Here is a 16,240-nt window from a genome sequence, read left to right on the forward strand (position 1 = left end):
GATTCTTGCTTACTACCATTTTAAAGAAAAATAAAAAACTAGTAGGTTTGGACTGTGAGTTTTCCAGAAGGATTTGGTTTTCACACTTCATTTTTAGACAGCCATAAGCCACTTGCATGTCTCACTTTACTACCTAATTGGTTTAAATGATCTGGTTTAACTTTTTCCCAGGAAAATATACCACTAGCATGTGGTGGAAGGGCTTTGCACAGTTTCAGCAAGCCAAAAGCAAACAAAATGGCCTAGTCACCTACAAACAAAGAGCAAGCAGCAAATCTAAGGTGAAATGAGTATAATTAGCTCTTCAAAACTGCTGAATCCTGTGCTGGGGGTCCTGATGACCAAACTGGAGGTAGATCAACCCAGCAATTCTCTGAGAAATGAAGATATACAGGAGTTAAAGTCTGTTCAGAAATGCAGTGAGGGCCAAATCAAGGAGTCCTAACATACATCCAAGCATGAGTGTGGACCCATGACACCCGTCCTTCACACTGCCAAGGACAAGCAGCGTCCAGAAAGGGCTCAAACCCAACTTTAAGGCCTACAGCTTAGAAATGCTGAATCGTTCATGTAGCCCACAGATTTTCTTCCCTCTTACCTTACCAAAGCTTTCAAATAAAACCTATTGTTTGTAAGGGAAAAACTTCTAAAAGGAACAGAAAGACTGTTCTCACCTCTAGAGATCCAGTAGTGCTATCCCGTGCATGCATTCACACCACCTTATACCTTTATACACCAGGGTTTAAAACACTGTAATAACTGATTCTCTTTTAATCTGGAGAGGGGCTAAAACCATACAAAGGCATCTTTATCTTACAAGCAGACAAAAACAAGGCAGGAACAAGCTCATTCCTAGGTTTATAAAACAAGCCTTTACAGATAATTATGTTTTATTACTTTTCATTTTATGAGGATTGTGTTATACAAAACAAATACCAGATGCCTATTTGTTGCATTTGGGGGAGAGGAGGAATCACCGCAAGCATTGCTGTAAGCAGCCCTGCTTTTAATTAAATACAATAAATGCATAAAAATTAATACTGTTGGAAACCAGCAGGTAGGAAGCAAACGGATGAACTGTAGGTGCTGGAAGACCCCCTCCCTTCCAAGCTCCTGAGGCAGGAGCAGCCACTCACCAGCCTACTGCTCAGGGCAGGAGCTCTCTGATCAAGGCTTCTTACACATGCATTTCCCTTTCATGCATTTCCATTAATGCCAAACTTTGCAGATAACCAAAAGCTCAAAAAAAAAAAAAAAAAAAAAGGAGAGGTGGGGTAAGCAGGATTTAATGCTATTTTTGTTAAAGAGACACCCATGTACTCAGTCAGGAAAACCTGCAAATAAAAGTCAAGTTCTTAAAGATGGAATAAAGATGGAGAAAGGGAGGAGAAAAGGCAATGAGGTGTAAAGGGATTTCTGGCAACCTTAAAATAAAGCAACCATCCAAAACACAACGTAACCTTTAACAGTTAACTTGCCAGACTCACACAAAACACTCCCAAATGGCCTGACAGAGGGTGCAGGACAGGTCTCTATGCCAGTGATGAAGGACATGCATCTGAAACAGGGGGACACAACCAGAGGGAGGCACACAAAGCATGCCCAATAACAAGAAAAAATGGGACAGAGTTCCTCAAGGACAGTAAAACACAGCCAACTTTCCAGCAACTACCAGATGTCAGCCATCCACCTCCCCAGAGGCACCACTACAAATTCTATTTCCCATTTTCAATGGTGATTTCCTTTTTCATTTTAATTGCATTATGATTAAATCATGGGGTGACAATAGACACTTCTTTACTTAAGGCTAATACCAGCCCTACATTGAAAATCCAGTTTTCAACATTGTGTCTGATAATGCTTTAAAGTTCTGGAGAAGAGACTGAAATTGTGTACACAGGATCTCATAGCAGTGGGGAGTCAACTTCCATTTTTTTTTTTAAGGAGAGATTTTTTAAGACATGGCACAGCAATAAATGCAAGGTAAACAGCAGTGGGATGGTTTCCATGCTTTGCTGCTCATTTTCAGGTTTCCATCTGTTCTATTTATGAAAGCTGAGGATGGGTCTCTTCTATTATCCTCCACTAGTGCATATCCTCAGCCTACTTCCTAATCAAGTTTGTTTACAAATATTCATTAAGTTCCATACTTTATTGGCCCAGTCAGTTAATTGTAAGACCACGGTACCACAAGCTGCAATTACAGTAATCAGTGCATTGATTATTGTGAAACATAGTTACCCTGAGACTAAAGTTAAAATAAGAACTATTGCTATAACCAGTAGCTACACCAACAGAGCAACCTGGGATCACAACACTATCTCTAAATTCTTAAATCACCAGTTTTAGACCCAAACAACACATACAATTTCACTATGAATTATTTTACTATGACCTGTGTCATAAAGAATTTTCATTAAAAATGAAAGAGTAAAAAACCTGTTTGCTAGAGGTTATTATTACAGACCATCAGAAACAGCTAATAAAACAAAAGCTGAAAACCTGTTTTCACTACAATTCACTAATGTTGTGATACAGAAAGTCAAGAGACAAGTGCCCTGGTTGTTTTAGTTCTCAGCAGCAGTAACTATCAGGCATCAGCAGGCAGTAAGGAAGAGTCCTGTCAAAAGTGGCAGGAGCAGAGTGCAATGATTTTTTGACACCTTCAGGGCAAACAGTTAAGACAAGGACCAGGTCCCTCTGCAGAAACACACAGCAAGAGTCAACCCAGACCTTGGGGTGCTCAACTGCCAAACTCCACAGCAAAGACAAACCAGGATCTGAGGAGATGAAACAGCTGAGAAAATAGCCAGCCCCATAGTTAGCTCCACATCAAGAGACGTGCACGGAGAGTTTAAAGGTGAGAGTTTGGGGCTTCTACTGAGCTGAGGGGATCTGAAGCCCTCACACTGGCTGCAGAGGTCAGGGAGCAGCACCCGCGTGTGGCCGAGCGAGAGATGCTGCCTCCCCCGGCCAAGGGACCCATTGCCAAAATACGACACGTTGGGTCTCTGACCATGCAAGGCCCAGCTGGGGATAACCAGGTGCTGCTCAGACCTTCCAGCTCTCATCCTGCCTACAGCAACCCAGAAACAACATTTACAGGCAGATGGGACAATAAGGTGGCAGGTTACTCTCAGCTGAAGGTGAACAACCAGCTCCTGCTATCAACAATTCAGGTATTTGTCTCTTTACACACCACATCTGCAAAAGCCATCTTCCAAGGAACAAAGCTAAGATTTTATTACTGCTCTCTGCAAGTAGATTTTAGATTTTGGGAAGGCCATAGGAAAGTAATCACATTTGTGTGCGCGTGAACTCACAAATTAACCCCAGGAACTCTGTTTATGGCAGGGGGTCATTTACAAGGAGAGGTGAGAGCAGCAAGCACACATACCCCTGACTTTGATGTGTCACCCACCTGCCTGCACACAACTCCAGCTGCTTGTGCTCTTTGATTACCCGAGCCTTCCCTGCCACCACTTCACTCAGCTGCTTTCATCTTGCCACAACAACAGCACCGTGAGAAGAAAGGGGGAGAGGGAAGAGAGTGAGAAAGAGAAATAAAAGGAAAGAGAGATTTGGGGCTGGAAAAGTCAGCTTGGTAGAGGAATCTAGAAAGAACTGACATGCTGTCAGGCAGAGATGAAAGCGCTAGAAATAAGGGATGTGTCGCACGCTTATTAAAATGGTGGCATGATTCTCATAAGGAAAGCACATCTTTGGCACCTGCTTGAAATCACTCCCATGAAAGAGCCACCCAACAATCTAGGATAGCTAAATTTAGTGCCATTTTTATCTTTTGTCAAATATGCATAAAAGCTTCTGAAGACACCTGTCCAACAGAAAAACTGTAACAAGAAGTATTTTAAAATGTTACTTAAACTGATATCCACAGGCCAGACTGACCATCAAGCCTGAAGTGATGCCAAGCAGTGAAGAGAAACCTAACACCAGCTTGAATTAAAACTTGCAGAACTGCAGTTAAAAAAGTAGGCAGAAAAAGGGGATGAAGAACGGTTACAAAAATGCATGACTGCCTGAAATACTTCCCCACCGTCAAAAAATATCACCTTGAAATTCCAACCTGCTTCGTTCACCTTGCTGCTATCAGATTTTTTATTATCCTCACTTTTGAGAATTTTTCTGGCACTTAGTATGCAGGAACAGTGCACAGGAATAGATCTTGCTGCCATAGATAATGCGGTTCTAAGGGAAACCCATCAATTGTTAATGGCCATGCAAATTGTTGAAACTAGAGAGTTATTCACAGTTATCTCGCTGTGATTTGGTAAGTGTCCATGCCTGATGTGATCACTCACTTGATATATTATTCCATTACAATTCAAGTAGTAGTCTTAGCTTTTGGGTTTAAAGAAAAAAAAGTGTAAGGGAGTGCAGAAGGGTGAAGGCATGTTATTTGTTTTAAATTATTTTAAACAGTGATACACACCTTCTTATGTAAAGTATGATAAATCTGTTCCTGAGACTACAGTCATGCCTTACTGAAACATTTAAACCCCTCCAACCAGAAACTAAAAAAGCTTAGTGTGCAACTTCAGACCATGATCCTGCAAAGCACTTTGTTATGTTTCAACCATACACACGGTACACACATCCTTTGTAGCACTGGATCTTCCAGCTGCAGTTCACATCACTTTACAGTTCCTGATTAGGGTTTTCTACTGCTTATGCAAAAATTTGCTGGCATTTAATAACCTATAGGCGTCTCCTCAAATCCATAATGCATGCACTCTTTCTTGCAGCAGCAACCTACTGATCATTAATTTTCAGCTTTATTGCAGCTCCAACACATCAGCTGCGCCTTTTTCTGCATCTTGTCTGAGATTTATTACTTTTAGCAAAGTGTACTTCAGTTTTTCTATTTTGTTTGCTGATTTTTAAACCACCCTTAAGGGGGAAGTGTTACTCCTCTTTATAAAATAATTCTGAAATCACAGTATTAAAAAGTAAGTCCCATAATTATGTTTCCCATTAGGATTAGATAAATTACATTTAATTAAAAGAAAAATCTGCTAGCACCCAGCACAATGGTTGGTAGCAGACTCTTAAGATTAAACATTCATGTGTTTATCTTCCTGAAGCAGCTGACTGAGTCTATGAGGAGACACACCAAAACAAGCCTTCAGAGATATAAACTCAGACATTATAACAAAAATTTGTCCTTCCCTTCAGACAAAGATTCTGATTCTTAGAATCAGCCTCTGATTTTATTCTTGCAGACAACAAAAACTACAATTTTGATGGGCTTTCTGGCAGTAACACACTGACCTACCTGACTGCACCAGGAATTCCAGTATTGTGATAAAATGTCTGCAATAATTCACCAGGCAAAACCCAGTATCAGAAGTCAATATCTTCCAGGAGAATGAAGAAAAACTGGATTCCAACCCAAACACTGCCACACTCCCCTGTCTCCCACACTGCTGCTGGTGAGTTCTCCATCAGCCTGAAGGCTGCGGAGGTCATAATGCACACCACAGCACTAGCAAACTATTTATACTATGTTCCTTTTTACAGCCTCAGAGAACTAATTATTAACGGGACAGGATCCCCCAGAGATACACTCAGCAAACACTACAATATGCAATTTTCCTTTAGGAATTTACTGCTACGCGCAGGCTGCCAGCGTCACGCTCTCAATTTTGTTTAGGAGCTGAAGAATGATTGATCTTATTGATTTGTGTCAACAGTCTGACATGGCCATATTGACCAGCTGTAATTTTGTAGGAGGAGCTGGGAAGGAAACTGGAGATTGCATTCTCTGTAGCACATCAACCTGCCTGAAGAGAAAATGATGTTAGAGATGCTGGTACAGCCATTGATGGGACCGCCCTGGGACTCGAACCGACACAAGTGAGCGACGAGAGATTTCCCACGACCGTGTTTACAGCAAATCCACTGCTCAACACCCAACTGTATAATTATAATCTATTACAATTATGCAAAGAAGTAACATTTCAGAAAGGCCTTCTCATTTCCCATTCTTAGCATTGCATACTTTTGTTTTGCAGCCAATCAACTAAATTAGGCCTAATTCTGTTTCATTCATAAACACAAAGAGGATATTAGAGGGGGAAAAAGTGAATAAATGGGAAATTCACTTAGGAACCCAGGAATTATTTTGTTTTCATGTATTTCTGGACTAGAAACCGTCATGGAGAAGTAAGTCAACTTACAGCAGCTTTACTGAATTTACTAACTGCACTGCAGGAACCCATGGAGGAGTGATCAGGAACAACAGCACTTCAGTGCCTGGAAAAGCAGCGGCCTTTGGTAGCAGCTGAGTGAAGCAAGGAGAGTTAAAAGGTTCACATACCAAACATGTCCTGACCCAGGACAAGTCAAACCCCAAAAAAGCTTTAGTGGCAATTTCCCCTTGCCAGATACACGGAGAAGAGCTGCTTTATACTGCTTCTGACAACTACCACCTTATATTGGAAAATCATTTTAGACCAATACTTACTGACGCTTCCTGAGAAGGGGATACAGAAAACATAAATGAGTGGTGTTTCAGTTTTATACAGGCTCTAAACATCATAAAGCACTGAAGTAAACCCCCAAAATGCTTAGGAAAAGCGAAGACTTCTTTCCATTTTAAAAGTATACGGAAACAACTGTGGTAGCCACTGGCAGTCCTGGCTGTTGGACTGCAGTCCCAAGACCACATCTGCTACAGGCAGGGGAAGGCAGGAGCAGCTCTTGTGACAGCCCTGCCAGCACCACATTTCTCCCAGGGACTGCAGGAGGGTTGAGAAGTCTGTCTTACTGGAGTATGAAATGGGAGCCTGATTTAGCCAACACAAACAGCCCACCTCTACCACCTTTCAGGGAACACCCATTCAGCATTCTAGCCGAAGAGACAGCACTAAACCACCCGAAAAACTGATGCTAAATCTCAGCAAGAGGTGCTGGGAGAGAGAAATGGGGAAACTAAGATGCTTAAAGAAAATGGCATCTTCTTTATCCTGTTATTGAGGAGGCCTAACCCTCTTGACTGGCTTACAGTTATGTTTTCTTATTCTAAGAAATGATAACATTTTAGGAAGTTAGATTGCACTTAGAAAGCCATCAGCCTGGCAGCACTCATACCAGTTTTTTTTTCCCAGCAAAGCAGTAAAGACACAATATCTTGCTGAGATAAGGCCTGTGTTTCTTAAAACACTACTTCCCCCTTTTCATGTGAAACAAATCTCTTCTCTTTCATTCTCATTTGGAATTCATTTCTTAAAGTAGTTTCTCCAGCACCACAGCAGTGTGCTGATCCCCCACCTCTTGGCCTCCAAACACCCTCGCAGACTCTGTGGTACCCGTGCCACAATAACAGGACAGTTTCTTTCCATGCTTGGCTGTCAACTGTTATAAACTATAATTTGCTCTGTAAGTGGAAGAAAGGACTCCTACCATCCTCTGGCTGGGATCTTTAACTGCTCCTGTGTACACCTGGCGTCGCATGCACCTCCTGCCATAGCTCACTCCCTCCCTGGCTTCTCCAGAGACATGGGGATGACTTGTATCAGCATTAGGTACCATCAATGCTGCCTACCATTGACTGAGGAGGCTCCTAAATTAAGGGCAAAACAGTGATGATACATGTCCTGTTTCCTCCTGAAATCTGGATTGAAAAAAGAGTAATACAAAACCTCACATAAAAGCACAGCATAGCCAGAAGAACAGAGGAAGAGGAACAAATCTACTGCTCAGTGTAAACCATGAGAAGGTTTTGAAACCTATACGTCCCAAATACTTGGCAATGTGGAAAGGTGCAGAACCTCAAATGTAACCTGAAGTTATATTCATTCACACATTCCCACAGGCTAAACTAATCTCCATACAACATGAGACAAGAGTATAAATCTTGCATCATCATCTAGATATAGCCAAGTCCTTGAAAAGTCAGTCACCTAGCCAGCTCGGAACACGGCATGTAACTCCATTCACAGGCCAGACAGTTATCCACGTACCCACCAACTATTTTTCTCTGGTTACCAAAACAGTTTGTTTACCCAAGACCACAAAACTCTGTGGATTTTCTGAAAGAAACTCTTCAGAGAGAAAGGGAAAACAATCACAGATAATACTCCAGAAATCATCAGATTACAGCACATTCTCTTGACTCACATCTGTTGAGTAAATAAGTGCTTTGTGCCGACCAGCTTCATTTACTTCCCTCTCCCGCAAGCGGCTGCCGGTTTACTTTCCAATGGGCTGCTCCAGGACTGCATGTGGGGCAGAAGGACTATTTCCAGCAGAGTCAGATCAGCAGTCTTTTTCACTTGGGTTTGTCTCAAGCTGAAACTTCTCTTGTTCAATCCCATTCTCCCAGCAAGATGCAAACAGGCCCACAGCTCAGAACACCCTCAGTGCAGCAGGGAGCAGCAGGCAGCTGCACACAACTCCCAAGAGAACCCCAAATTCAGCTACCCCTCTCCCTTCGGAGCAGTTTCAGTGAAGCTTACTTTAAGCCACCACAAAATGTCCCGCAGAAGTTGGAGTTTGCCCTGTGAAACATCCAGCCAGGGAAGGTAAGAAGGCAGGAGCACCATGGGATGCTCTGCAGCACCTTCTTGCTAAGGGCACCTTGCTGGGGGCACAAGAGGAATTTGTCTTGCCAAAATAGGCAGCTGGAACTGTCACTCTTAGCTCAGTTCTGATCTGGGTTCAACAAGCCCTTGAAACTATTTGTTTCAAGATCAATTCTACTTAAAATGATGATTCAGATTATTTTTTTCTTTTTGTTCTATTGTCAAGTGTCTCTTCAGTGATGAGTATTTATCAATAAACCATCCTAGATCAATTTTCCTAGCCAGGAAAAATAAAAGCAGAGTCCCTCCAGCTGCAAAAGCAGTGTTCACATACTTTCTACATGCAGAAAACACCTGCTGCAGACCAGATCACCCATCTACTGTAATGCTTTGTCACCACACAGCCTCTTATAAGATGCTTCATAGAAAGACACAGAAAGGCCTGAGGCAACCAATTATACTAATAACTCACCCCACAAGAAAACTTAATTACTTGAGGTTAGGACAGTGCCTGGTTTAAGGCCTGCAGGCAGCGTGGGCTCCTCTGCCAGTGCCTGTCCCTACACACCTGGCCACACACACGGCAGTGCCCAGCACTGCTCACACAGGGAACACGCTCACGCACACACATCCACCTGCTCCCACACCTCTACCAAGAAGGAAGAGCCTGGTGCTAACAGCCAGGCTGAGGATTGCACGGCTGGCTGTGAGCTAAGGGATGCTCCTGTTGCCCCTGCTCCCAGGTCCTGCCAGGGCATCAGCCTGGAGTCTCTGGAAGCTCCTACACCTCAGGACCTTACTCGCATTAAATCAGCATCAACAGGCACATAAGGACATTCTTACATTCCGTAATACGGAGCAAGAGAAGAACACAATAGAGCAACTCCTATATCCTCAGACATTCACTAAAGCTTTGTTATTTACCTGCATTTTGGATAAATGTATTGTAAACCAGTTTACAAAAACTGCAAATTTCCAGTTTCTCAAAAATCAATATAAAAAAGTAGTCTGGTGGGGACAGGTCTCTGTAAGAGCCAAGATACTCTGGGAAAATGCCCAAGCTCTCTCAGTAATTTCTGAGTTTTATCCAAGCTCCCAAAACAGCCTGGTGATCTACAAGGTGAATGAACTGGTCCCCATGTCATTTCATATGTCCTGAACAACAGCCACCCTGAACCTGGGTGATTTTTCTGACCTGTCCTAAATACCTGCAAATGAGCTGACTTTTAGATAATTCAAAAATAATCCAGTGAGTGATTAAGTATGGCATTGACATTTGTATTTTAGCACAATATACAGAAGCTTAGTATATTAAAAATACAAGAATTTCACCTTTGTTTGAAACATGTACATACATGCATATGGAGTGTTCAGAATATCATCACATGTTGGACAGGCAAGCCTAAGCCTTGCTTCATATTCTCATGACAGTCTCCTGAGTGGCAAAGTCATCCCTCAAGTCTACTTCTACCATTTCTTTTTTTTCAGTATGTGTATTTTATTCCTAGCGGAAAGGAAGCAAAACTAAAACTTGCTTTTCTTCCCATTCTGTGCCTATTGCACGCCTGTGACCTTTACTCAGGATTTTCAAGGGTAGGAGGTTCAGCTGTGATTGGCACGTGTTCCACCAGTAGTGCGAACACCAGGTAAACCTACTGCATACCAGGCATCAATGAAAATGTTCAGCTGGATATATTCTCTTGTAAAAGTACACATCCAACCCTGCCTAGTGCTACTGTGTGCCCTGCAGAGATGTCTCACTGGTATAAGCATGCAGTGTGCTGCTGTTCTCTCCCTCTTCCGCCCGCACCCAGCAGCTCCAGGTAAATCTGTGAGCAGCTCCTTCCACAGGCTCCTCCTCCACTACCACATGCCTCCAAGCACCTCTGGCAGAACTAGTCCCACCTCATGAGGTCCTGCATGTTTTACCTTCCTTTCTCAGTTCAGTCATGATCACACAGGCTTTTTGAGCCCTGACTAGTCAAAAATCATAAGTCTATCAGGAACATCTCACTATACTATTCGTCCTCCACCACAGTTCACTTTTCTCCAAAAATACATTTTTTCTCACTTCTCCTCCTCCATTCTACTCTCTTCTTTTTATTTCCCCTTGTTTCATTCTCATCATTTACTTTAGATATGGATGAGAAAAAAAGTCTCCTTGAATGAGCTTCTGGTGAGACATTATGTTTTTGGATACTATCAACCTACTCTCTCCATCTTCCAACGGCAGGGTTGCTACAGGTCAGGGGATATGCCACAGACATTATCTTACTTTCCTAGAAAGATCCTCATTTTGGTGCAAACCTATTCTCTGCATCTGGCTTTACTAGAACATTGCATTCCTCCATTTCTTTCAGTATCCATACTCATTTGTATTACCTTCCAAAAAGTAATTATTTGGAACCAGTTAAGCCTGTATATGAATTCTGCCTTTGTTTAAAACACACTGTACATATGTATATATTTAGCCTGTCATTAAATATTTAAGACACTGTCTTCAAACTTCAGCAGCAGCAGCTTTTATTCACTTAACCCTTAGTGAAATAGAAAGCTTGAGGCTGAAACCTTATTGTGGAGGAACTCAGAAAGCCCAGCTGCCCTAGTGCTGGGTGACAAAGGCCAATTCTGACAACCAAGGACATTGTAAAGAAAACCAGAGGTTTCCTTTGTTTTCCTTTATATCCTGTTTGCTAGCAGTCTAATCATGATAATGTAATTCATTTTAGTCTGCCTCAGCTTTATCTGCTGAGATGCATAACTAGGATGCAGATTAATTAGCTGTGACATACAGATGGATCTTTCAATACAATTCACAGAGACAGTCAAATACACACATGCCCATCCCTCCTTTCCCCAAATGAAGTAAGACACTCTTACACATTTTTCCAGAGGTCAGGAAGTCACCTTTCTTGGCTTTTTCAATCTCCTAGAGAGGAAACACCACATCCAGCGGACAGGTGGACCTCATATGAACCCAGCACCAGATACTACACCCTAGATGAAACCCCACCACAAGTAACTTGTGTTCTGTGAAGCCCCAAGCCCAACACATCATAACACCACTACCCTGCTGATACAAGGTTAGCTTGTTTTAAAATTTGGTCACCTAATTTACCTGGCTTGGCAAGGCCTCTACCTAGACCACATCATTCATATATCACGCTGGCAAGCAGTCATATGTCAAGGCCAGCTCTCCATGGCCAGGGCACCCAAATGCCTGTCCTTCACATGAAGTGGTATCACAGCAGAGGAAGGGAAAATTGGCATAGAAAAGCACAATATGCAACTCCCAATTGTATATGGATATACAAATAGACATCATAGAGAGTATGTTTTTCCTTCTTTTGATTAAAACTTTGAGGATGCATTGTTAAATCCATGCTCCAAACACCTCACAAGAGCCACTCCGTGTACAGTTTTCAAGGCCCAGATGTATTTAGAGTCACTTCTTTCCCAAGCACTACAGCCTCATTGATGATTAGCTGCTGCCTTACATGGGATGAAAAATGGAGTTCCTTCTATGGCTTTCACACCTGAGTTACACATCAGCACAGAAGCATTTCAACTGGATGCCGTGTCCTTGCTACCTTGGGGATGCGACACTGTCAGATTTTATAAAGGGAGTGGAGCACCAGGCATGGTCCTTACTGGCACAGAGGAGCCAGAAGACACAGGCCCTGGCAGGATGCGGTGCTGGGAGAGCAGCAGATGGCACACTCTGCTGTGCATTGGCACCAAGGCTCAAGTGAGAAGGGGCAGCAGCACACTCTGCCAGGTGCCCTTGCTCCGGTAAGATGCTGGGTCAAAGAGCTGCAGCATCTGCAGTTGTTCACTAGAGCAAACCCCTTCACCTCAGCAGCCTGACCACAGACTGAGCCTGCCTCAATTCTTGGCGTAATCTTATTTTCTTGTCGGCATCAGTTTTTAGTTCCTGTCTTTTCACACCAGCATTGCAACAAATGTTGAAGCCCCCCACCCCAGATACAGCCGCATCCTAGCGGCAAGTATGCTTTTTGTATGAATAATCCAGTTGGGTTCATGCTATCGTATCCCCTGAGGGTTGCTATGTACAAATCTCACCACAAAATAAATGGCAAAGACACTTTAGGAGGAGCAGAACTCACAGAGAGAGGTCTATCTTTTATTAGACCAAACGGCATAGCTGTAAAAGAATGGACTCATATGTAACCACAGGCAGGTAATGTTTGGTTTTATGCCAACTTAACAGCACACATACTGTAGTATACAGCAAATAACTAGAATTTTTCCCATCTGTAAATTAGCCCCAATTGCTGAGATCTAAAAACGAAAAACCAACACACCCTGTCATTGCCAGGTCTCCCTTCTTTCCCAAACAAATATTCCCTGAAGGAGATCACAAGCCAAAGGGACTTCCTGGTGACAAATAACATGAGCTTAGCTTAGTATCTCTACTGATCACCCAGCACTGACCCTCTATAGCTTCCACGTGTGCATTGTTTCACCACTCACCCATCAGTTTTCTGAAAACGAATGGGATTGAAAGTCCACTGAGTATTTGCACTGCTCTTTCCTCCCCCTGTGCAGCAGAATTACAGTAACCAAAAGGTGAGCAGAGTTCACCCAGGCAGTTCATGCAGGCTTCCCGACTTTGCAATGCTGACCGTCCGGGTCTCTTCCCAACCCCCGGGGATAGTTTCAGTGGAGAAACAGCCAGCCAGTCGGCAATTTTCACCAGTATTAATGCCAACGTAGTTTCTTCCCAAATGCTCTCCAGAAGTATTTTTCCACCCACATTCCCCTGTGCACCACAAAACCCTCTAGCCGTTGGCAGCTCTGGGTGCAGCTCCACTGCCTATCACCCAATGCTGTACGGCTTGTCTGTTTTAATTCAGTGTGTAATTCATGCTACCCAGGAAATATTCTCGTGTGACAAACTTCATATACAGGCACCTATTCTGCAGCAAACATAGCGGTGGTCGGCATTTAAATGAACTAATCAGCTGCAAACGGCTTAGTCAGCATCGCAGTCCTGGAGGTAATTCCCAGAAGCGATTTCCCGACAGCTATTACATACAAACCTGAAAAGCAGACTGGAAGACAAGGGCAGCAGTACAGCGAGACAAAATTTGGCTTCACAGTGACATTACCAACAAATAAAAATAAAAGTCGAGGGAAGCCAAGCAACCAGGTGTTCACAGAAAGCACACGCTGAGCTCGCATCACTGGTGTATCCCCTCACATGTGAAAACCAGAAACTCAGACACAGGACACGAACACAGCCAGCACTCATTTTTCCTTCTTTCTTTACTGATACTGCGCTGGTTTGAACTGAGAGTTAAAACACGGCAACGCAAATTACTAGCTTGTCTGTTGAGATACACACAGGTCACACGCCGGGCAGAGCCATCGCCCTCAGCAACCAACCCACTTCGGGAGCCTGGCTCACATGCGACCTGCAGAGAGCCGAGGACTCGTACAAACTTTGTCTCAGGGCAGGGAAGGCACAGGACATCTAGCCTAAGAGGCGCTGGTGGAACAAATGGCAGTGCCAAATGCCAGCGCATCCTCCAATAGCACCTCCGCCGCTGGTAACGTTTGGAAAGCCATCGGGCTGCGGATGCAGGTCATCAGTCCCTGGACAAGCAACGCCACGGCTGCAGGACACCGCATCGCCCTTCAACGCCTCCCCGCCAGCTCCCCCAGCCAAGGCAGCACAGAGCCAGCCGGCAGCCTCACGGGTGATGGGAGAAGCCACCGACTCGCCCAAAGGAGTGATGAATGCTTTCCTCTGGCCACCACCAGCGCATCGGCACACATCTGCTCACATCTGCTCGGCGGCCCGGGCCGCCTGCAGCGTAGGGCATGCCGGCATGCCCTGGGGACACAAGCACGGGGAAGGGGCACCGCTCACTTACTTTTCGTATTCGGCGTTGTCTCGATCGCAGCGCGAATCCTTGTGCTTTTGCCAGTCTTTGCCATGCTTGCAGGTGGTCAGGAGGACAACATCCTCTCCGTTATGGACGTGATATAAGGCATTCCTGGTGTCTGACCCTATCCCCGTCAGGTACCTTTTCCCCTTGAATACCAACATGTACTTCCTGAGAGGAGGGATGGTGTTAAACCTCAAAAATCCCTTCTCCCCTCCTGTCCTAGGATGATCCTTAGAAAAGAGCGGGATAGAAACGTCAAAGTTGGGTCTGAAGTTTTCAGTACTGATGCTGGCTTTAGCCAGCATAGCCTGGCCAATGTCGAACCCCACATCCTCAGTGTAGTCGGGCCAGGTGCCGGAGTATAAATTAAAAATTAGGTGGTTTCTGCCGTTGTTCCACAGGTGGAGGCTCTGCACTTTGGAGCGGAGGTTGTGCACATACTGGGGCGAAAGCTGGTCCCGGTCCAGCGTGTCCAGGCTGAGGACGAAGAGGCAGGCCTGCCCGGGGTCCGAGGTGTAGAACCGGGAGCCCTCGATAGCGGCCAGGACGTTTTGGTAGCTCTCGGCGATCTTCTCCCCCTTCTGCTGCGGGTACACGTAGACCTTGAAGCCGTTTTTCCGGCACTGAGCGAAGTCGAAGCAGGACTCCATGCGGCAGCGGCGCCCGCGGTAGAGGCCGGCGCTGGCGTCCCGTCGCTGGCGGGGGGAGACGCGCCCGCCGCCCTCGGGCCCCGGGCGCTCGGCGGGCGCGAAGGGCCGCAGGGCGTCGGGGAAGCGGGGCCACGGCCGCTCGGCGCCGCCGGGGCGCGGGCCATGCCGGCTACCGGGCGGCGGGTGCCGGGCCGCCCGCAGCCGCACGCCTCCCAGGTAGAGCAGCAGGGCGAGACAGGTGCCGGCAGAGAGCAGCGTCAGGTAGCGTTTTTTGGCCTGCATGTGTCCGGCGGGGGTCCGGGGGGCTGCGGAGGAAGGCGGGGGCGGCCCGAGCTCGCCGGGCGCCGCTCTCAGCTCCGCTCCGCCATCTTCCCGCCGGCGAGCGCTTCAAACTCTCTTCGCCCACCTCCGCTCGGCGCCGTTCCCCAAGCCGCCGGCCGCGGCCGCGCATGTGGGCGACCGCCGCAACTTTCTCGCCGCCGGTGTCTCAGGGGCGGCGGGCGGCGGCCCGGCGGCGGCCCGGCGGGGCGCCCCGCATGCACTCAGGGCCGGCCCCCCGCGCGGGGCGGGCACCGGGCAGCGCCGCTCCCGCCTTCCCGCCGCTGCCGGCGCTCGGCTCCGCCACGCTCCCGCCCACCCCTCTCCGCCCCGCGCCGCCAGCCCAGCCCAGCCCGGCCCGGCCCAGCCCCGCCGGCTCACAGTCCACGGCCGCCGCGCCGCAGCCTGACGAAGCCCCGCATCGCCCGGCGCCCCACGCCCGGCCCCGGCGTCGCTCGCTCCTCGCCTCGCTCCCACTGAATGGCCCCCAGGACGGAGCAACAGCGGCGAGAACCCTCCTCTTCTCCTCCTTCCTCTCCTGCTCGCCCCTCCCTCCTTCCCCGCCTCCCCCAGGCCGCGGCCCCCGAGCCCCGCGCCCCGCTCACCCGCCCCGCCCGCCCGGGGCCGCGACCCCCGCCCGCCGCACCCGGCCCCGCGCCGCCCCCGCCCCGGCCCCGCGCGCTGACCTCACCCCGCCGCGCACCCCGCGCCCCCATTGGCGGGCGTCACGTCCGGGGGGGCGGGGCTTCCGCCGCGCCCATTCATAGCCCGGCGGGCGGGGGGCGCCGCTGCTGGGGCGGTGCCGAGGGGT

At 46.8% G+C, this 16,240-nt stretch overlaps 1 protein-coding gene across 2 annotated transcripts in view; it reads right to left on the reverse strand.

Annotated features, from left to right (window-relative positions):
- The window catches only part of EXT1 (exostosin glycosyltransferase 1), a 178,389-nt gene extending 162,723 nt beyond the window's left edge, over positions 1-15,666 (reverse strand). The window contains exon 1 of one of the 2 annotated variants that reach the window (XM_069005372.1): positions 14,447-15,666. In XM_069005372.1, the coding sequence (XP_068861473.1) occupies positions 14,447-15,393 (947 nt within the window). In that variant the 5' untranslated portion in view covers positions 15,394-15,666. The remainder of the gene's footprint in view (positions 1-14,446) is intronic. The other variant, XM_069005371.1, reaches the window with a different exon arrangement.
- Between the last annotated feature and the right edge of the window lie 574 nt (positions 15,667-16,240).

This window comes from Aphelocoma coerulescens, chromosome 2, assembly GCF_041296385.1.
Source record: "Aphelocoma coerulescens isolate FSJ_1873_10779 chromosome 2, UR_Acoe_1.0, whole genome shotgun sequence".
NCBI lineage: Eukaryota > Metazoa > Chordata > Aves > Passeriformes > Corvidae > Aphelocoma > Aphelocoma coerulescens.